This window comes from Monomorium pharaonis, chromosome 1 (genome assembly GCF_013373865.1).
Source record: "Monomorium pharaonis isolate MP-MQ-018 chromosome 1, ASM1337386v2, whole genome shotgun sequence".
Taxonomy (NCBI): Eukaryota; Metazoa; Arthropoda; class Insecta; order Hymenoptera; family Formicidae; genus Monomorium; species Monomorium pharaonis.
Window position 1 is genome coordinate 39,975,405 of NC_050467.1, and position 22,661 is coordinate 39,998,065.

Here is a 22,661-nt window from a genome sequence, read left to right on the forward strand (position 1 = left end):
CTTTCACTGGCTTCCTACGTCAGTGCACTTGCAAAGTAAAATGGATCTCTCTGTTTTGTTTATGCCAAACAGCCAAACGACAGAGGATGAAGGTAATGGGCTGAAAAGAACTCAAAACGTAGAAACGGAAATAAAGCAAGCCGAATTAATGCAGTTGTTTCATAAAATGATAAAAATTCCTGAGCTGACAAAAAATGCAGTCGTTCAGTGAACATGCAATGCATGCAATGCGCAGACTGTCAAGTCACGTGTTGGACAATGAATTTTCTACCACTGGAGATTGGATCAGGAATTTTATCCAGGTTAATATAGAATTTAATACAGAATTTAATATAAAATATGTAACACTAAATACATATTCCTATTCTTTACAAGATATTTCTACTCATCTTTACGTTCATGCCTTAGTCTTGACAGCAGCAGACTTGGCAGCGAATCATGCCAACTGGTTAACACTGTACTTTGAATTGTTAAGTAGAAAACAAGTACAAATGATAATAGCACTAGCATTGTTCACCGGTGATGGGAAAGTTCAGCAGAAAATCTTGCAGCTAGTGTTTTGCAGCTTGATTGGATTTCCACAAGAATGGTAAGCGATTCACATGTGATGAAACATTTATCCAAATTTAATATGTAACACTTGTACAAAATTATATAGAATTTCTGTTTTAATTAGTGTTTCTGGAGTGGAACTTTGCATGAAAGAACTAGAGCGATTAATACTAGTTCAGAGTATGAACAACAATATTCTGTTGTGAATCTCGAATAAAGCCTCCTAGAATTATACCAGGAAAGAATTAGCGCCCTTATTTTTTATTGCGTAAGAAGAACGCCTGGATGCGTCCTTGGCCAAATTGAAGTCAACTTTTGAATTGCAACAGATTAGTGATGCTCCAATGTCTGCATTGATGAAATTAAATGAATATAAGGTGCAAAATTTATACATATATTTTTTACATTTATAGCGTGGATTGATATTATACAGCTATTATATCTATTTATATTTTGTAATTTTAATTTCTTTAAAGTTAGCAGCAATGAGATGTTCTGAAAGGACGACGCAAGCAAGTTTAAAACCAGCAGATAATAATACTAATAATTTGCAACATAGATTTGCGCAAGTAATAGCTAAGTCTTGTAGATTACACCAATTATCATTTGATATTCAACAGTGTTCGAAAGGGATAAAATCTGAAATAACTATATTAACAGAAAAGCTTAGTGAGACAGATCAAACTAGAAAAGCGCTTATAGAGAAACAAGTTAGTATTTAGTATTTATTATAAATTTTTTAGATATATATATTTAATAAATGTTTTTACAAGCTTAGAGTAACTATTGCATTTTTTGTTTTGTTTCTAGGAAATCGAATCTTTGAAAAAAATTGTAATAGAGAAGTCAACAAATTTGGAAAATGTAAATAAAGTCTAACAATGTATGAAAGAATCAGAAAATAGTAATAATAAAAATGATGTGTTAAGCAAAAAAGTTCAAGAATTAGATAATAAATGTTTAATTTTTCAAAGCCAAAGCTACAGAAATGGCTGATAAAAATTATGAATCAAGTAAACTTTTGCAAAAAGCGCAAGATTCTGTTAGCAAAAAAGAACAGATACAGTAATTCTTCACACATTGGACCTAAAAAGTGTTTTAAACAAATTTTATTATATTTTATATGTTGTAGATGTTAGAGAAAAATAATGCAGAGCTGGGAACTAGTCAAAGTGATATATCTGCACTTAAGTAAAAAAATCACAATTGACATATGCTACAGACATATGACTAAACCATATCGAAGAAAGATAAGAGTATTCAAAGAATAAAAGGAGAATTGTCAGAGTTGAGTTGCATGCGGGATATGATTTAAGCTTACTACTAAAAACAAAGACGACATAAATTCAAATTAGTGACTATTAATAATCTCAGTTGTTTGAGCCGACAGTTAAGAAATATACAGTAAGGTCTTGCAACAGTTCTAATGTAATTTCTGTTTATTTATATCATATATACACGTATATACACATACATTTTTTAATAAAAATTATGAAATTACATCTTTTATGTCTTTCACCTGCATGCATCTCTATACAATGTATTATGTATTTATGTACTTTTTAACTTTCCAATTATTAAAAATAAATCAAAATTTAAGTTAATTCTTATATTATAGAAACGGGCTTAAAACATCCAAAAAATAAATAAGGAAGAAAATTTTTCGATATTGCGTAATTGTTATATCACTTTATGACTTTGTGACTTGAAACATTACATTTTTTTTACATTTTTTAAATTGTTTTTTATGGCAACAGTGTTCATTGTATTCGCAGAACTATTTTGTTATAACGTTAAATTTCAGCGAAATAATTAAATCTTGAGAAAATAATTTTTTTATACGTATTTGTCGAGACGCGGTCAGTACGCGCCTTAACGCAATTAAACGAGATCTTCTCGAACTCGATTGGGAGATCGATTGGTACATAACCGCCACTTGAACCGTGCGGCACCGTGGCAGCAACACTTCCGGCGGAACAGCATTGTCGCGGATGATCACGTGATCGTAGGTCGACTTCTTCGTTTGTGGCCACGAGGTTTTGTAGTGAAAATTAAGTTTACCGGGTGGAAAAGGCCCCCTATTTTTGTAGTTATACAAAAATGCCCTCCAGCAACCCGTTGCCACCCAAAGAAAATGCCCTGTTCAAGCGGATCTTGGTGAGTAACGGCCGATCAAAATTACTTGTTTTGGACCCCACTCTCTCCGGCGAGCCAGGGTGCACTCGCTCCTCGCCGTGCTCTAATGATAAAGCATTCCTCCAAGGAGGGAAAAAACCGGGAAATGGTCACTGGCGACCGCGAGGCGCGTTTGTCCGCTGGGCGTCACGGGCGAGGAGCCGTCTCACCCGGCGACACTCCGTGACGATCAGCATCGTCGATCCCGCACGAATACGAGGATAGAACTTCCACCAAGGCTCCCCCCCTTGTACCTAACCCCTACAATGCATACTCATGGTATGTCCCGTGTATGCTCCTCTTTTGCAGAGATGCTATGAACACAAACAATACAAAAATGGGCTGAAGTTCGCGAAACAGATCCTGTCAAATCCCAAGTTCAGCGAGCACGGGGAGACCTTGGCGATGAAGGGTCTCACGCTGAACTGCCTGGGCCGCAAGGAAGAAGCCTACGATCATGTGCGTCGTGGCCTCAGAAATGACCTACAATCCCACGTTTGCTGGCATGTCTATGGTCTTCTGCAGCGCTCTGACAAGAAGTATGATGAGGCTATCAAGTGTTACAGAAATGCGCTCAAGTGGGACAAGGACAACATTCAAATTCTTAGGGATCTGTCGTTGCTACAAATTCAGATGCGGGATCTGGAAGGTTACAAGGTGATTATTCAACAAGTCATCCCATCACAAGCCCTTATTTTGTTTTACATGTTATATTTTACATTATATATATTTATGCAAATTGCTTCCTTACAGGATACCAGATATCAATTGTTTATGTTACGTCCCACTCAACGAGCGTCTTGGATTGGATTTGCTATTTCATATCATTTGTTGAGAGACTATGAGATGGCACTGAAAATTTTAGATACTTTTCGAAATTCTCCAATGGTATGTCACACATATACAAAATTCTTTATATAGAGACAAAAGAGATATTATATAATCAAAATTTATTTGACATCCACAGATTTGTTATGATTATGAACATAGTGAGTTGTTGCTGTATCAAAATATGGTTATTCAAGAATCGGGAGAGTGTGAACAGGCGTTAAAACATTTAGACAAGTATAATGATCAAATTTGTGACAAGGTGACTGTCAAAGAGACTTATGGTAAGTGTCATAATGTGATTATGCAAGTAATATTTCTAATATATATTTGAATATCTCTTTAATATTTTTGGATATACTTAAATGTTTTTTTTATGAACTACTTATAGGTAAACTAAGACTTCAATTGAAACAGTATGCAGAAGCAGAACAAGTTTACAAGGAACTACTAGATATTAATCCTGAAAACACGACGTATTATACTAGGTTAGCAGAGGCTGAGAGACATACTTCACCAAGTGAAACGTTGCACATGCTCCAAAGATATGAAGAACTCTTTCCTCGAGCGTTAGCACCACGCCGTTTGCAACTCAATTACGCGATAGGCGATGAATTTAAAATTTTGGTTGATCGATATTTGCGGAAAGGTAATGTTTCTTTCTACAAAGAAAATTTCTTTTTTACATGCAGTTTATTTAAATGAAATTTTTATAATTTCATATATTGTGTGTGTATATGGATGAATTTTTTTCAAAAATATTTAATATATAATAATCATATATTTGCTGCTTTATTTTTATTTTAGGACTTCACAAAGGTGTACCGCCGTTATTCGTGAATCTTCGTTCACTGTACACTGATAAAGAAAAGGTCGAAATCATATCATCTCTACTTGTGCAATACAAGGAGGCATTAAAACTTCACGGCCATTTTAGCGATCAAGAAAAAGATAATCCGCGAGAGCCGGCGTCCGCTTTATTGTGGACCTACTACTACTTAGCGCAACATTATGATTACCTTGGTCAAACAGAGAAGGCATTGATTGAAATTGACGCTGCCATAGATCATACTCCTACACTTATAGAACTTTTTGTTACCAAAGGACGCATTTACAAGGTAGGATTTTATATAATTATAATTAGTACTACACTGACATTACAAATTCTGAAAAATTACTGCTTCCAATAGAAAGAGCTTTTTATACGGTGCAACGCTTTACCAGGATACGGCATGTCTGGATGGACGTTCTTTCTATTGGAAGCAACGTCAATGCCCGCGAACGTTTTAAATCTAAAATCATAACATTGGTTTTATTGTAATTGTAATTTTTGTGAGAAGGGATTGTGTGGAAGTTTATTGTTTAATTTTTATTTGGAAGATTTTATTTTTAAAAGTTATTTATTGCTGTTTGGAAGTTCTTTAAAAAACCACACACTACTGTGTGTAACTTGTTTATCCATAGTAAACTTCAGTTAAATTCATATTTCAAATATGTTGTTTTTATTATAACCAAATATTTCTTTTTTACTATCAAATTTGCCCTTTTTCTCATATATGTGGGATGGAAAAATCACAGTGAGAATCGAACCTAGATTTTTTGCTTGATTGACAACTATTTTAGCACCGAGCTATTTTGCCATCCCACATAATCGAATATTTATAAGGAATAACGTGTGGCAGATATGTGGCCTAAAAAGATATCTGTATATTAACAGCACGCTGGAAATGTTCAAGAAGCTTATAAATGGTTGGATGAAGCACAGGGGTTAGACACAGCTGACCGATATATTAATTCTAAATGTGCCAAGTACATGCTCCGCGCAAATCTTATTAAAGAAGCGGAGGAGACATGCGGGAAATTTACGAGAGAAGGAGTCTTAGCTATGGAAAACTTGAACGAGATGCAGTGCATGTGGATTCAAACGGAAGCGGCCAACGCATACAAACGTCTTGGAAAATATGGAGAGGCATTAAAAAAATGTCACGAAGTTGATAGGGTAGGTAGTATATTGTGTACTACTGTAATATATTACACAAGATATATTATCTTATCTCTTATTGTGTGTAACATATAATTATTTGCAGCATTTTTCGGAAATCATAGAGGACCAATTCGATTTTCATACGTATTGTATGCGAAAAATGACGTTACGCTCTTACGTGGGTCTCCTAAGGCTAGAAGACGTTCTTCGAGCTCATCCGTTCTACTTCAAAGCAGCGAAATGTGCAATGGAGGTCTATTTGCGGCTACATGATTATCCTTTGCCAGATCCAGCACAAACACAAGAAATCGATACTGGTGAGTACGATTACTCATTAGAACGGTCTTTTTTGAACAGCCATACATAGTACGTAGTACATTTTTTATAAATTTTTAATTTGAATTAAATGTCATATAAACTACATAAAAAAAACTTTGACAGAAAATATGGAGTATGTGTGTGTATGTGTATATATATATATATATATACATATGTAATAACTATATATTATAAATTGTTGGCTGTTCAAATTTTAAGATTTATTTATAGAAATGTGTACATATATAAAATTCTTGCAGTTAGAATGATATAAAGCATAATGTGATCTTTGTTGGTATATTTATACAATATTGATTGAAAAATATCTCGTGACAAATTAACAAGTAATATGCACTACAATTAATGTAACATTTATGGGAAGGATATAAATAGTTAGCACATTTTTATGAAAGATTGTATTAATATATAAAAGATACTCTAAAATTTAATTGGTAGTAGATAGAGATTTGCATCAATAATAATCACTCATATATATTTTCCGTGTAAAATTAATTTCACATTTCGCACATAGAGAAAAACTTAGAGAAAGATTCGCAAAATAACGCCGCAATTTACCAAAGAGCATACTTCAAATAGTCAATAGTAACTACGTATATATGTACACGTAATTCCATCACAGATAAAATACGCAAATATGCGATGACGAGGCGCATACTATAAATCGCATACGCGAATACAATCGCGTATGTATTATTCTAAGACAGGGGAGTCAGGTTGCGTAATAAATTAAACGTTTAATCGTAAAACAACATTGCTATAATTATCTAACTTAGTTAAGTCAATATTTACAAGAATAATAAATATATTCATAATACACGTATGTACGTGTATGCGCGGCCGACACGCACGCAGGCGATCACTTTGGACATCTGCGAGATTATGGCATTGCGCGCGACTGCCGTTGGATACGCGCATTCAGACGTTACCCTGGCCGTCTCCGTAATCTCGGCCCCCTAGGCTTTGGATAGACGTATCCACCGTTCTGATCCTGCCGTTGCGTGATCGCCTGCGGCGTCAGGAAGTAAAAGTGGCCGACGTCGCCGGGCAATCGGTACGCGAAGTACGCGTTCGGATTGTCCGAGTGACTATCATGCACCGTGACGGGATCGATAAATTCGGCGTCGGGATTTATGGGGGGACGTGGATTCCTGTAGTTGACCTCTATGTCGTCCAACAGTGACACGGGTTCCTGAACGTTCTCTAACTCCTCGCGGGACTCGGAGAAAGGCACGAAATTGCTGGTGTGTTCGTTGGCCGTTGGGTGTATCGTGCCTCGCAACCTGTAACGAGGAGTCGGTCGATGCTGTTCAACTCCCTGATTTTGCAATCGATAGTTTTCCGTTTGCAGTCCATAGTTCGGTAACGGCGACGGCTGCTTTAATCGAGGTGGGTCAATTATCTCGATGAACTCGCTGTCCGGATTGATTGGCGGCAAGGGTCTCCGGTAGTTGACGAGAGTGTCGTCCTTGAGGGAATAGGGTCGCTGCGACTGATCCCCGTAGCGTACTCTAACGTTCGGCGTTTTGTAAGACGGCCGACCGGTCTTGTAAACATTCGACGCGTAGCCGCCATTCACGCTGTGATCAGGTTTCTCCGTGACACTGCTCGATTTCCCGTAGATCGGAGTCGTGCTCGTTATCCGCGCGTCCGGTAGTTTCTTGCCGAAGATCGTGAAGTACTCTTTCGTAACGTCATCCAACAACTTCTCGTCCTGCTGCGTGAAATATGCATATTGCGGATTAGGTGTCGTATCTATGATCGGATAGGCGGTGCTCGTGGAATAAACCGGATGTTGCGTCTTATACGATACTTGTTTCCGCGGCGATTGATGTCGCGACGGGAAATCGATGTCTTCGTAGTCGTATTGCCGGTTACCGGACTTGACGTCCTGATACTCGCTATATATCGACGTGTCCTGCTGCTGCTGCTGCTGCTGCTGCTGTTGCTGTTGCTGTTGCTCCCCGTGATATGGTCTCTGTTTCGAGTAATCCGCTACCTGGAAGCTATACTGATAAACCGGTTTAGGCTTCGTAGTCTGTCGATAATACGTTTGAGGCTTCGGGGTCGTATAGTACGGCTGCAGCGGGCGCGCAGGAACAGGCTGGTAGTAAACGGGCGCATCGCCCAACATGCGTTGGCTTTGATCCCGAGACGAGCTGGCATCGAATTTCGCGGACGTAGGTTCCGAGTCGTCAGTGTACTGGAATGTCTGCGAATTCTTCACGATGCTGTCGATAAGCTTCACCTTGTAATCCTTCGAAGTCTCGACGCCGTTGTAGTACGGCGACTTCGTGGTGGATTCGTAATAAATGGGCGACTGTTTTGCCGTGACATCTGAATTCTCGTCGGTTGACTCCTCGTAGAAGTAGTAGGACGCATGGTTAGGAGATTGACCGGACTGACTACTGGTGATGATGCTTTTAATGGAGGCTGGCGTGACCTCCACCGGTCGTTCCAGCGACGATTGCGTGGTCGACGGGTAATACGCGAGAACCGGAGTTGTTTTGCTCGTCACCAGAGTAGACCAGTCCTTGTGCTGGGTCGTCGCCTCGGACACCTGATTTCCGATTACAGGGCTGATGGTGTATATCTCGGTATTTTCGAGAGTATTCGGTTTCCCAGATGATGTCAACGTTGTGACTTGCACGCTAGGCGTCTTTTGCTTAGATTTAAATGCATCCGTTGCGTTCTTCACTGTCGTACGACCGAAGGATATTTTCGTGGAGGTCGACGAAGTGGTACTTGTCTTGGTTACTAAAGGCGGAACGGACGAGGCCTTGTTTTGTTTAATCGTGAGTTTTCTCGGTGGCAAATATGTCGGTCCTGTTCTCGGCGAGGATGTAGTTGTCGGTCGTTTCGTATACTTCTTCGTGGTAGTTTTCTTGTCATCTAGAGCAGAGAAGAAATCTGGCGGCGGGGGCAGTATGATGCCGGGCACCAGAGGACCTGGTGGCACCGCGGTCGTATTATCTTGCGGATAATAGAAGCTGTACGGCGGCGGATAGTAGATGGATTGATCTTCGTCATCGTAATCCGACTGATTACTCGGCGGTGGCACAAAGATCGCACCGGGCGGTATGGCATGATAGAAAGGTGGAAGAGTACCATGCGGGGGTGGAAGTTCCGGTTTTATTCCTTTTCGATCGTTGTTACCTCTGGATGATTTTTCTTCGACGGAGAAATTTCCTGGGGGACCAAGATCTGGGATAAATGCCGTGCCGTTTGGAGAAATTGCGAAGAACGGATCTTCCCCCGGTAATAACCCCTTCGTGTAGATGGAATTTACGTCGAGAGTGCCATTGCCGATCTCCTCCGCGGTACCGTTCGGACCAATGATTTGTACCGGCCCTCCCTCCGTAAGTTGTACCGGAAAGGGCGGCGGTACCTTCGGCCGCGCCGGTATCTTGACCTGCCGTTTGGGCGCCTTGTAATCGTCAATGGGCGGCCAATTCGGCGGGTTGTTGTTGCCATTCTGTTGCTGGCTGTCCTGTTCATGTTCAGGAAATTTCCCACCTCTCAGCACAAGCACGTGATTCTCGGCTAACCAGATCTCGTCCTCGTCGAGACCGCCTAGATTGTCGATTGTGTCCTTGGGCACTTCGGGATTGCCGAGATAGCTGATGATGCCGGGCCGTTTCGGGCGTTCACCGTAAATCTCGTTCTGTATGAGCCCGTACTTGCCCTCCTTGACCTGCTGGGAGAGCGTTTTTTTCCCGTCCTCGTCGTCACTGCCACCACCGTCGCTGCCGCCGCCACGATTACCTTTCCCCTCTTTACCGTTGCCAGCTGCCGACATGAGAATTCCATCGTCCCATAGAGACTCGCCGTTGTCATGGCGTATCGTATCGACTCTCAGGTGACCTCCGATCAAATGGTGGGACACTTTTCTTCCGGGTTCCGCGGTGATCCTATTGGTCGCCGTGCTGCTCGGCAATCTCGTGCCCCTATTGTTAGACGCGTGTTCCTTGCCCGATCGATGACTAGATTCCTCGATGCCGATGTGCCTTCTTTCTCGGACAGTTGATTCCGTTACAGTCGCGCATATCGTTATCAGTAGTATTAGAGCTAGTGACAGCTTTCGTAGAAATAAAGCAGGATGCGTCATCTGAAAAATAAAAGATGTTCCTGTTATTCTCATCACTTTTCCTTAACTCGTGTATGTATTCTCGTAACACAATCAGAGACTGGTATTTTTATCCCGCGGTTAGAAAATAGTTATTTTCATCCCGTTCTTCGCGCGCGTATGAGAGACAATGTTAACGGGAAAGTGTAAACTTGCGCGTACCTTGGTATGCACTTTTCTACCGCGAGAAAAGGGGACAAGATATAAGTTATAATCATACGTCTTATCCTTCGCGCTGCGTGGAATGCTTTCTGCGTTTAATAGGTCAGTAAAAGACATTGCGCGCGGCATATAAAACAGTTTATTATTCACAATGACCGGAATTACATTCATAGATGTCGATAGACGTAGCCATGCGGTTTATACAACGTATGTCAAGGATTTAATTGCGCAACCGATGCCAATTAAGTACTAAGTCACGAACAAAGCGTATGTTTATTTGCATCCTAGCCCATAGACCACTGCTGCCCTGCAATTTACTCTTGCGGTAACAGAGATCTACTCTACTAATGGTTCTTGCCCCTATTACCATTTTATAAACCGTGCTGCTGACTAAAGCTCTGAAATATTTTTAACGTTTTACGAACGGTCGCAGTTTAAGAGAGCTCCAGACGAATGTGGAGAAAAAAAAAGAAGGAGAAACGTAAATATGAAAATATATCAAATAACTCAATCTCCGGGGACGACTTTAAGATTTCAGATTTCGCGAGTACCGTGGGACGAGAACAATTTTCGCGAGTCGTGCCCGATCTTGTACGTATCCGGCGGTCGATCTCTTTCTCTCTTTCCCCGAGACCTATGCTGCTCGTACATTCGGAGAATTCGTTAATTTCACCACGTTGCGGGATTGCGGTGATACGAGAATGCGATATTGAGGGAGCTGCCACGCCTTTCCCCGGCGAGCAGACCGGTGAACGTTCGACAAACATTCACGGGTCACTGGAGTACCAGCCGACTTGTAATGACTCGCGACTGAGTAACGAACCGGTGCGAGGCAGCGTAGGTTTCCTGTAGGTATACGCCGACATGCATTTTAACCGTTCGAACACGAGCGCGTTGCCGCAACGCGCGCGGCTCGTTGTAAGTTTGCGGAAGTAACGCCAGCGCGAGCAACACGATAATGCACTTCCGACAGGCTCCGCGGACATCGCACTTCGCCTATCTCCTCGTATACTTTTTCTCCGAAAAACGCCTGGCTTCCTTCGACTCATTTACCCATCCAAGGATGCGTCCTACACTTATTTCGATACATTAATTGCTCACTTCGCAGTCGCTATAAATAGAAAGTCATTATGTAACATATATTATGCAAGCGGTATGTGATTCAGATTGAAGTAAACTCATAATGAAATCATAAGTTGCATAATTGTACCGATACCTTAATTATCAATCTTTCGTTAATAAACCCCTTTTTTAGTCGTTGCCCTAGCTTTTTAAAATACATTCCCGCGATTTCGAATTTCCCCCGCGAATTTCTAAATTACGTTTAATGACCGTGGTATATTTGCGGTGTACCTTTCTCCGTACATCCGGAACGGTATACGACGAACGTTTACTGGAATTTCTGATATGTCGCTGAATTGCTGTAATTGAGCCGCCACATGCGATAAATGCGCTTCCTCGGAGAGCCCGCAGTTCGACGATAGAGACGTAAAACCTTGCCTTACGTGAGTGCACTCGATTTCTCCGCACAAGTAACCACTTAATCTACGCGTGCTATATACGTGACGGAGCGACGACGTTTATCCTCGCGCGAGAAGAATCAATGAAACGCATAACACTCTCGATCGCCGATGCACGTGGTCAGAGTCATCAGCATGTCCTTAACACTTGTACGCCGTGTGATTCATCGCGGGGGTATTGCACACACTGGATGTTGTAAAACATCTCCGGAGACTTTCCAAAACCGTCAAGTCTTACAATCGCCAGCTATCCCGCGAGAATCATCGTTAATTTTCAATGAAAACACTTTGAGTCACTCGAGGCCCTCAAACATAAAATCAATTGATCGGAGGATCAAACAGCGGGAGATGCCATATAATTGCACGCGCGTTAGTTGCGACACGAGTTTTCCTCGTGAAGTCATCTTTGCGTTCTCCAATGCGCCTCGCTAAGTCAGATTGGTCGCGGATACCTCCATTGTGCGCACACCGACGGACTCGCTCTACAATTTAGCATACTCGTTTCCCGACATTTAACCGACACCAGCCCGCAAGACACCACGGACGATTGATGTTCCGCTCTAGGGAGAAAAGCGCGTTTTAGTAACGGGACCGGTTCACGCTGGTACTCGAGCTACGCGCGGTCGCCCGACGACGACGTTGCATCACGTACGGTGATTTTCCCACGTTCAAGTGCGTATCCTCGAATTAACGTCGGGTTCACGTTGCGTTTCGATATTTCGACCGATGGTGGAGATCGCTGTTGCAGAAACGCGTCAGATCTCGACGGAACAACCGCGGTACAACCGCTCGTACCGGCATGATACACGTGACTGGCGGATTTTCATCACCCTCTCCCGGTGTACCGGAGGCCCCCCCCAAGGACGGGGAAGGTGGAGCCGTTTCCAAGCGGTAACGCGGCTCTCCTCCGCTCGTGGAAAGGAGGAAGTCGCGGCTTCGGTTCGTACGATTAACGAACGTAATTAGATCACCGCGCGCTCCGCGTCTGGCATTATTTCAACGTCGCTGATTACTCGGAGGGGTATTGTTTTATGCGCGACTGTCCTCGCGCGAGGACACGTAACCTCGGAGAGACGTGCTACAATAATACAGGCGCGTGATGTGTCGCGAACTCCTTTCACTTCTGTCGGCAATCGGTGCAGCAGCAGCAGCAGCTTACTTTTCGATTTTGCTTACTTTTCAGGACGATAATATTTATACGTGAAAGAGTCGCCGCGCGCATTTGCTCGGATTATCCGCACGATTGCACAACCGTCCGGTTTAACAAAACACTTTTTGCGCACGGCAATAACCGCGCGCGATACTCATAAATCACGGCGATAGTACAATTCCGCCCCGCCGTCCACTTTTGCTGTCCGCGCAGAGTCACGCCTAACAAAGTTCCTTGAATAGGCACTTCGCGGGTCATTCGCCGAAATTGTTGCTCTTGAATCGGTCCGTCGGCTTTTGGCGGCTCTAGATCCGACGGCTATTAAGTTCAAGCTTTGTCGAGTCCTGTCAAAGAAGTCGAATAATCGCTCCCGTCCGTCGCGTCCCCCCGCGCGTTTTGCACAATTCCAACATAAAGCCGTAATGGCCGAGATATATATTGCAAAATATAGATTGGTCGCGCGTCGCCAAAATGAGGGCAGTCTATTCTGCAAGACGAAAGTCGAAGAATTTTTTTGAAGCGTGATGTAAGACAACCCCCGCTAACCCCCGCTGGCAGATGCCGTTACGTTACCTCGTGGCCTGCTCTAGTGAACATTCGGGACCAGACTTTGCCGTTATAGCGGATCGCTTCGATCTCACTCACCAAATTAGAAAAAGTCAGAAACTAGTTTCGAGATAGACGTGTGACGTAATAATTATGGCTCTCGCATGAGAGCTTTCCTTGGAAACTCGAAGGAAAGAGTTATTTTCTTCCGGATTATTAGACATATCTTTCTTTAATATCTATGAAATTTACTTTATCTTTATATTTGATAATTAGTACATTCACTATGTTATTATTGTTTCGTAGATACGGAAAAAACAGCATCAACAAAGTTAGCATTACAACTGATCATTCTATTTAACAATTATTGTATTATATATAAGAAACAGGAAGTTATGCGCGATATATATAGTTTTATTGTTTTTAAGAATTTGATAATCTTAGATTTCAAGAAAATATATTTTTATTTTAATATTACAATAGTTATCTAAAGAGCACAATATTACTTGATAATAGAAGATATTATTTTCTATCTAATTTTTTTCCTAACTCGTGAAAATTATTATTGAATAACGGAAATATATTTTCTTTCATGAAATTATACACACAAGTTCTTTATGCAAGTATATCGTGTCTGTTTAACATTATATAATTTATTTTAATACTTAACATTTAAAAAATTAAGCTATTCTCAAAGTAAAATTTTTTTTTGTATTCTGCCTTTATAGCAAAGAATTATTGATTGTTCTTTAAAAAGTTTTGCCTTTAGCCGCACAGCGTCGACATATGCAAGTCGAATCAGTTTGAATGCAATTTCTCGGTCGCATCGATATCCCGGAATATAACGGAAGTTGACCTTGGATCTGGGCCATCGAAGGCATCCCACGGCTAAGATAAAACGGCATTGAGCCATCGCACTAGTTCCGCGAGAGTGAAAGGCCGGCCTGGCGGAACGAGAGCTCTTTGCAAAACAACCTCCCGTTGATTCATCAGATCGATATCATTCGTTTTGTCAGATCGATCGTGTGCCGCGATCGTACCGTGATTAGCAGCTACGGTACCGTTTTAGCTCGGGGAGTATCTATTCGTGTGTCTCGTTATATCGAGAGTGTACAGATCGTGCTGCTTCTATATTTTGAGAGTTTAATTGACCGGAAAGCCTATCGATTTTTGTCACTTGCAGGTGCCTCATCTCGCCCTACCGGATACAGTAAATCCACTTTTTTTGTATGCGCGCGGGCACCACGTAAGCGCGCGTCGGATCTACCGTTATCCAATTGAATTTACGCTTTCAACTACTTTCCTTTTTGTTTCGCGTTGTGCTCGCTGAGCAGCATTAATTCCTCGACGTCGCTGCCGCGTGCTTGACTTTCGGCGCGTCGTAACAATTTTACAGTCGCGCGTAGAAACTTTGGGGGGTGTACGTACTCTCGAAAGCGGCCCGGGCACACCTTCGCGCTCACAGGAAATCGATAATCGGTTTTTAAATGGCATCCACTGCGCGACGCGCCTTTTGCTCGAGCGCTTCTTTATTTAGTAATCCCTAATTAACGGTTCTGCGGTAACCGCTCTGTTTTCGGCGTTAGGAGGCCCCCGGAGCTCTCGCCGCCGCGGCACATTATTTTCAAACGTGCAATTTGTTACATTTCTTACGGATCTCCATGTTTGCGTAAGAGCGATAAAACAGGAGAAAGCTAAAACACGAATGCGCGATGGTGTCCCGGGGTACAGAGAGAATTATCTCTATCGCTTTCAGATGCAAAGATAAGCCGGGATATCCACCGTTACCTAGACACTCGATGGGCTGCACTTGATGCCGTGCAGTATTAAATGCATCGCCCTGGGCTACGCGTACTCGTGAATTAAATTAGCACGCTGGAAACATCGCTGCTGTGTACGGATTATTGTACACGTACGCTTTCTTGTATCTCTAGGGCAATTTCAGATGTACATGAATTCGACGTCTCCATTGTTGTTTTTCTCTTATTGGACGCAGGCGTGGCACGAATGTGTGAAAGATGAAATTAATTGCCTCTCGCAATATAAACGACCAGCGTGTTACTCGATATTTCCGACATAAATTATTAAACAATAATAAGAGAAAGTATGAAATTCTCCTTTAGCAAAGTGGATTTCACGTCTAATATTCTTCCGCGTAAAATTCGTATGCCGTCCCCGCATCGCTAACTTAATCTTCCGGCTGTTCGCATGCGGGAGTTAACCCGTCGTCGCCGCCGCGAAACACGTCCGATCTATGAATTCGCTATGTCACGTAGCGCTCGTCGTACAGTTCATCGCGCACATCCGAGGTGAATCCCCCCGAGCCCGGAGTGGCTCGGCCTGTCAGAAGAAGTCGGCGGCGACGAGATCGGCGCCGTCGGAACGACAGGGAAGAGTAGCACTCGAAGTGGAACACCTTGGCATTGACCGGCTTGCTCCGGCGAGGCGGCCCCGCGCGCTTGCATAATCAGCTCGTCTCGTTCATCCCGGGGCACCTCTCTCGCGGCGAGTTACGGCATCAATCGCATCTCGTGATAGACCCGTTCTCGAGGTTGCTCTCGCGAAATTCGCGTAACCGATATAATTCCTCCTTGTAACGGCGCGTGCACGCGAGTGAAATTTTTTTTTGATACGAAAAAAGAAAAGAACGTACGGTACTTTTCCTGGGTATATCTCCCGACGCAAATAAATCGTTTCCGTTTATCGACAGAAAGTGCAAACGGAATATTGTGTGTCTTGCTTTGTCATTAGAAATTCCGAAGATTTCAATTGTGGAACATTACATAAGCTGTAATTGTAGATCTTAGTAATGGACTGATTTCATTTCTGCAATCTCACGATACATGGAAATAATTTTCTCTTGGAATTTAGCTTTAAAATTATAGAGAGAGTGATGTGTGACATTTATTAAAATTTATTAAAATTCTTCGAGGCATGTGTTTAAATTATAGAAAAATTTTAATAAAATCTAATCAATTTTTCTTAAATTTACATATTATTAAGCTTTATAAATTATATAAATCTTTTAAATAAATTTTGTCGTCTCATATTACAACAAATTCCATAGCCATAACTTGAATAAATTCGTATTTTCCGTCTTTGCACTTCTAATATCTATTTCCATTTGATTTAATTTACTCTTTTTATTTAAAAAACATAAAAAAATTCTTTAGATTATTAAACGCGATTCTTTAGGTTACAGGGGAATTTGCTGTGTGTTCCCTATTTTTCATAATTTTCTTCGAGGAGCTCTTTCGCGTAGTCGCGACGGCCTTCGCGCCTCGCGGCAACAGGAGACCGAACTCGATCAGCGAAAAATCCGAAGAAACAGGTCGGACCACGTGGTTAAGCTCGGAGAACGGCCGCGAACCTTCGTGTGGCGTAATAATTTGTACAATAAATACATCTCCGCTAATCTCATCAGCGGGTTAGCCGCGCGTTTTCAGCTCGCACTCGTTCGACCGTTCACCTTCACGATAGATAAGAACCGTAAATCTTGTAGTGTACTTTGAAATGCGAAGTTACTAACCGCACTCTTTTGAAAGTAGGCGCCTTGAGAAATTCCCGTGGCTTTTACATGTGAATAAAATATCAGAATTTCGTGGCGATGTAAATTAGGAAAATTACAAATATCGAAATATTTTTAAATATTCTCAAGTGAGTTTTACCTTTACAAAAAATTCATGCTCTGTCGTAAGACTCCCGTTTCATTTTACTTGGAATTATAATCCGGGCGTGTCTTTCTCCCGTAATAAAAGTTCGACATTCAGCCGATCGTTCTCTTAACCGCATACTTGCGATTGTGCAAGTTTTAACGAGCTGCCGTTTGATTAACGCGCGAAGGACACGCGCGATCGCGTGTATTTGCAAAACAGACAGACAGACAGACACGATGAGACACAGCCGTCGGAATTCGCGCCGATTGTTCCTCTCATACTAATGAACTTGCTCCCGGCTCTAATCGCGCGCGCGTACGCGCCAGATTTCAAATCGAACAGGTTTATCCTATCTGAGGCGCGCGGTGAATCACGGTCGGGACATCCCGAGACCGGGGCACGATCTTGTCCCGCAAATCGCCCGGGGCGGTTCTTCATTTTTATCCGCATTCCGTCGTCGCTGCACCGTCGCCGTTTGCCGTACGTGCGCATTCCCACGCTTACGTCAGCCCCTCGTTAGACGCCGCCGTTGCACCTACAATTAAGGACGATCAGTCTCGATCGTGAGGGGAAGCTGGCCGGCGCAAGGTCGTGCCCAAGGTTCCACTGATGACCCTGCTCTCTCGCCATCGTGTTGCCGTCCGTTCGTCGCAGAGGTCCGCGATCAAAACGCATTCGCGCCGGAGAGAGAGAGAGAGAGAGAGAGATGCATCTGCGCGAAATGCTTTTTATTCGAATGCGCTCCTCTCATGATTTTCTCGCATCTTTAGAGCTGGCGCGTCGTTATTTCATGCGCAGCATTAACATGATTACCGAGATTGCGATGTTGCTTGTATACATATCTCGTAAAAAAAAAGTGCAACGCGAATATTGATAAAACCCTCTCTTTTCTCCGGCAGAATCAGTTCTCTTAATCGACGGCTTTCCATATTATTCCATAACAAATGCCGGGTTTTACTTTACCGCGCACGTAATACCGGTACACTTACGCACACCACCGTGCTATGCCTCAATATCGTATTTTCAGCGAAGAATCGGAAAGATACCATTACTGATCTCTACTAAATACACGACGCGCACAACTTTCTCTGTACACGGCCGCTATTTTATTTTACCCGCGCGGGCGACTTCATGCACGACTTGCATAACTTGATAAGCGGTCGCGGTTTAGTGACGTTAGAAATACCGTTCAGCCGCTGTACAACACGGCGCACAATCAATCTCCAACTAATATTTGCCTGAATAAAATAAAAAATGTTTTTTAAATTTCGTTCTCCGCATCACGCGCGACTATTTTCGTGATTGTGCTCCGCTATGAAACGAAATCACATAACGTCCCTTACAATGACCGCTATTTAAAGTGAACCATAAAACGATCGCGTCACGATAGTTAATTGCGATTTATATTGATTTACTGTCTCTTTCCCTTTTCCTATCTCGAGGGAGGTCTGTGCACCAGATGACATCGGAACTTTGATAATGTAGATTAGCATTTGAACTTTGATCGTTGGATTTACTAATGATTTTGTTTTGTGCATTTTTTGCCGAAGAAAAGAAAAAAATTAATTCCCTACGTGCTCTACATTTAATTTAGTTCGCTTTGCCTTCTGAGTTTTTCGAGGACAGAATTATATCAAAGTGAAAGTGATCGACCGCCAATCGGCCGACAAGTCGCATGATCGTGCAGGTTATAATTGACGAAACGAGACGAAGTTTAATTAAGCGCGTTATAAACGCATCAAGTCGTCACCGCGACGACGGACGTATCGCCGGAAGTTCTAACTTTCGCAAACGCGCGATTGACCGGATATTCCGAGAGCCGCGAGCGAAATGCGCGAATACCGCGGGAACTATTAACTGCACCTTCTACTTCATGCCTTCATTTCTGGCTCATTTAACATTGTAATTCCTACTTGACGAGTACAGAAAGTGAGACTGCCGATGATTCTTCACAGGGAAACAAAATTTTCGAAAGTCGCTCTCGCTGAAGGAAATTTCACGTCTTCTGAATTCTGCATAACGTAAATTTGGAGAAATGTTTAGATGTTTACGTTTCTTTGGTTTCGTTTACATTTTCCTTGCATATTAATTATATATGCTCCTCATATTTTTAATTGCACTTAATTTTTTTTCCAAGTGATACTTCCAACACACGAGCTTTAGAGGAACTGACCGTCCTCTCCGGGTAGTGATGGATATGCAATAATGAGCGACATCCTGGCGCATGATGATCACGTACGCGTTATAATTAATGTTTCTCAGAAGACCTCTTAAACCTTTACGTCGGTCAAATGAATTGCACGGATACACGTATCAAGACGAATAGATGTTGATGCACGGGTCAACTATGAATGATTGAGGACCTCATATAATCGGAGTAAAAGTCCGTAATCTAGGAAACTTCCATCTGCGAGGTTTCCATCAACTAGATTGTCGTTAAGCTATAATATAACTGCACATCTTGCAATTGTAAACAATTTCTGGTTTTTTTTTTATTTGAATTTTTACAGTAAAATGGGTTTCTACGTATCTTTCTTAAAATTTAATAACGTATTTTTTCTTCCCTCATATATACCGAAAAATTACATCTTTTAAATACAAAAAAGTCAAAAGAACACTGAGAGAAAAAACGTGATTGGAGGGGATTGTCATAATTTAATTATGATTTATAGTCATTTTTGGTGCCAACTATATTAATTATAATTATGATTACACTTACTACATAGAAATGTTTATTATATTTTTGGCATTCAAATTTCTTTTGATATTTTACTATATTATCATAATTTATAATAAAATTTAGTTATAATTGGTAGAACACAAGATTATCATCGTTAATAATATAGCAGTAATAATGATAAAAATTTAAATTTTTAACCATACTTATTTCACCAAGCAATTATAGTCATAAAAATTATATATTATTTTCTTAGTGAATGTGCGCATTTTGAAGTAGAATTATTTCACTTGAGGAAGTGAATCCGAGATCACTGAGCGCGATACTTTTTCATTTATCACTTGTAGCTACATAAGAGACCAGGTAATTACCGCGATGACAGATTTCTACAGCACATAGTGCACCAAGTGTTTTAAATTAAATATCTTCCTGTCGCGCAACGACAGAGGCCTCCTTCCTCGTGATAAATTATGCAAATGCACTCACGATCGTTTATAATCTCGTGTATCGGCGTATCCTCAGCGATACCGATCTCCCTCGATGCGCTCGAAAACAGGCAGACGGCTGCTCCAGGCGCATGTATCGCACTCCGACAAGTTCATCCGCGGACGCAAAGAAGAGATCTCAACGTCTCGGACGAGGGGGACTCCTGGCCTCAGCGATGGCCCCTCCTCCCATAACACACCGTACGTGTCGCGCGAGATGCAACCACTGCACTTGGACGGCTATGCACGAGCGAGTAGCCTCCTGTGCCGCGTGACCGGTGATCTTTATATCGGTGTATCCTCTACTGGCCCTGCGCCAGTGTCCCATCCCACTCTGTGGCCCCGCGATGCGATGCGATGCGACGCGACGTGACGCGACGCAACTTTTGCGACGGTGCGCGACTCGACGACCCGACCACCGCGTGCGATATTCCGCGCATTCGGGGCACCTCGCCTCATGCACCTCGCCGCAACGGTGTGTTACCACCACGTTGTGCCAGGCCGGAGGAAGGGAGCTAATGCCGCGTGTGCAATGTCGCCGGCCGCTCCTACGACTGTCGGGCCAAAGGCATCGTCCTGTCCCGTTCGCACGCCCTTCTTTTTCGCAGCAAATTTGCGATTCCCCCTGTTCTCCTCTCCCCCCCCCTCTCTCTCTCTCTTTCTTTCTTTCTCTTAAAGTCTCACCTGCCCGCAATCAACGGGCATGACCACGGGAAGAGTACTTTCCGTCGCCTACGCACCTCCGGAGGTCTTCCGAATTGCGTTCGATGCTGCGAAGCAGACAATTACAACTGGTTAAATTCATTGCGACATGATGCATCGCATTCCAATGACCCGAGATCACGCGTTAATTGGACAGTGTACATCGTTGCCCCGTACATTATTACCAATAAAACTTGACATCATCATATTGGCGTCAAGCATTTGCAGATCCTCTTGCCTCCTCTAGCATTTGTACGTTTAGGTGTTTTTTTTTCCCTCCCCGAACATAATTATACAGATACAGCATTAAAATGGGAAAGAATTAAGAAACGTAAAAATAAAGTTAAACAATAAACTTGTAAGCATTACTCGCTATTGGGAAAGGATCTTTCCGAGATCTGAATATTTATTTTTGAGCGAGCTATAAACATGCAACGCCGTTTATTGCTTGCGCGCGCACTGCGCTTATAAAAATCAAGGTTCCCATTTTTTAACAGCTTTATGTGTTATTTTTGACGATTGGCCCAGACGGATATAACGATCTTCATTTGTCTATATGCGAGCGATACGTCTGCCCGAGACGGAAATGGAAACGGGAAAACCTACTTCTTTCTTACCGGACGACACTGTCCCACGCCAGGAAAAAAAACTCGAGTCGCCGGGCTTCGAGGCGCCAAGAATTTCATTTTGATCTCTTTTTGGATCTTCGTTCGCGATAAATTCTTTAATCTCGAACAATAAACCCGAAGTGCCATTTGTGAGATAAGCGAGAAATATTGCTTCTATGGGACAGTAAACAAAATATCAGTCGTATTGCGTCATCCTTTAACACCGCACATTCCATATTTTATGTTATCTATACTACGTAATGATTATCTGATAGACGATTGTGTGTGATAAGGGCAAATAAGAACTTTCTCGGCTTTCACCGAGAAGTCACGGTCCATAGAAAGTAATTCGCAGTCATATCAGTGCCGCTTTGAATATAAGTATAAAACGAGTTCACATAGCTGCATATTATCTTATTCGTATCTAATTCGTGCTTTAATATCCAATGCGACCACCGTGTCTACATCTTGTCCCGAAGCTATTAATGAGCGTAGAAACAGGACGAATACGTGAGTAATGGTGTCGCTTATAAGTAATCGCCTCGCGTAAATGTGAGTTACACCGATCGCATATCAGTTGTCATGAAAATGGTTCAATAACGTCGATATCAACTTGGTTACACCTAACATTTTAGACTGGCTCGCACTATTATGAATAATAAGCACTTGACCGGCAATAAAAATGTGGCAGAACGTGGCAAATAAAATTTTTATCGGAACACATTTGAATATTTTAGCGATTCGATAAAAATTTCTCTACTTTTAAACGAACGATTTTAGTTCTGTTTTTATTGATCCCGCGTTTATTTCGAAGTCAATTTCTCACGACGATGAAAGAATTGCTTGTCGCATAAATGTACGGTTGCTTTTCGCAATTGTTGCAAAAAGAGAAGAATTCTACTAGATTATTTAATAATGCGAGTCAGGATGTTGAAGATACGTGTCTATTTGCATATAAAGAATCAAAAGACTTACATTATGTTAGTCACGCGTGCAAGATACGAATGCGCATGAAAGTTCAAGTCGCTTGTCTATCGCGAAAGTTTCGGATCGATCGGCAAGACTGACTTTATTACCATAAAAGTTTCATGACTGAAGTATCGCATACTTTCGATATGCATTACTATACATATAATAATTAATTTATATGGATG

The 22,661-nt window shown here is 42.1% G+C and overlaps 3 protein-coding genes across 5 annotated transcripts in view; 2 read left to right on the top strand and 1 right to left on the bottom strand.

Moving 5' to 3' along the window:
* Nucleotides 1–23: 23 nt before the first annotated feature.
* On the top strand, nt 24–2,052 carry LOC118645792. 2 transcript variants are annotated; one of them, XM_036287516.1, is made up of 6 exons: nt 24–302; nt 376–589; nt 677–929; nt 1,029–1,262; nt 1,363–1,416; nt 1,685–2,052. In XM_036287516.1, exons 3-6 carry the CDS (start codon nt 897–899, stop codon nt 1,745–1,747), a joined length of 384 nt encoding a protein of 127 aa, XP_036143409.1. In that variant the 5' UTR covers nt 24–302; nt 376–589; nt 677–896; the 3' UTR covers nt 1,748–2,052. The 2 variants fall into 2 exon arrangements, with proteins under 2 accessions (XP_036143409.1, XP_036143436.1); XM_036287543.1 differs by having other exon boundaries at nt 409–589.
* A 146-nt stretch (nt 2,053–2,198) lies between these two features.
* The window catches only part of LOC105833710 (N-alpha-acetyltransferase 15, NatA auxiliary subunit), a 39,835-nt gene continuing 19,372 nt past the window's right edge, over nt 2,199–22,661 (top strand). Inside the window, exons 1-8 of the mRNA XM_012675651.3 lie at nt 2,199–2,709; nt 3,037–3,384; nt 3,481–3,615; nt 3,695–3,839; nt 3,947–4,204; nt 4,363–4,673; nt 5,273–5,554; nt 5,643–5,856. Coding sequence (XP_012531105.1) covers nt 2,653–2,709; nt 3,037–3,384; nt 3,481–3,615; nt 3,695–3,839; nt 3,947–4,204; nt 4,363–4,673; nt 5,273–5,554; nt 5,643–5,856 — 1,750 coding nt within the window. The 5' untranslated portion in view covers nt 2,199–2,652. The remainder of the gene's footprint in view (nt 2,710–3,036; nt 3,385–3,480; nt 3,616–3,694; nt 3,840–3,946; nt 4,205–4,362; nt 4,674–5,272; nt 5,555–5,642; nt 5,857–22,661) is intronic.
* On the bottom strand, nt 6,060–21,022 carry LOC105833708. Of its 2 annotated transcripts, none has more exons than XM_012675648.3 (2): nt 20,199–21,022; nt 6,060–9,983 (listed from the first exon to the last, which is right to left on the bottom strand). In XM_012675648.3, the coding sequence occupies exon 2, from the start codon at nt 9,981–9,983 to the stop codon at nt 6,801–6,803; it is 3,183 nt and encodes a 1,060-aa protein (XP_012531102.1). In that variant the 5' UTR covers nt 20,199–21,022; the 3' UTR covers nt 6,060–6,800. The 2 variants fall into 2 exon arrangements, with proteins under 2 accessions (XP_012531102.1, XP_012531104.1); XM_012675650.3 differs by lacking the exon at nt 20,199–21,022 and adding an exon at nt 11,517–13,197.

Bases quoted from the DNA above. Each gene is read 5' to 3' on its own strand.
- LOC118645792 (XM_036287516.1), top strand. From the start codon at position 897: ATGTCTGCATTGATGAAATTAAATGAATATAAG. The intron at 930-1,028 runs GTGCAAAATTTA...ATTTCTTTAAAG, and splicing joins TGAAATTAAATGAATATAAG to TTAGCAGCAATGAGATGTTC. The intron at 1,263-1,362 runs GTTAGTATTTAG...TTTTGTTTCTAG, and splicing joins AAGCGCTTATAGAGAAACAA to GAAATCGAATCTTTGAAAAA.
- LOC105833708 (XM_012675648.3), bottom strand. From the start codon at position 9,983: ATGACGCATCCTGCTTTATTTCTACGAAAGCTGTCACTAGCTCTAATA.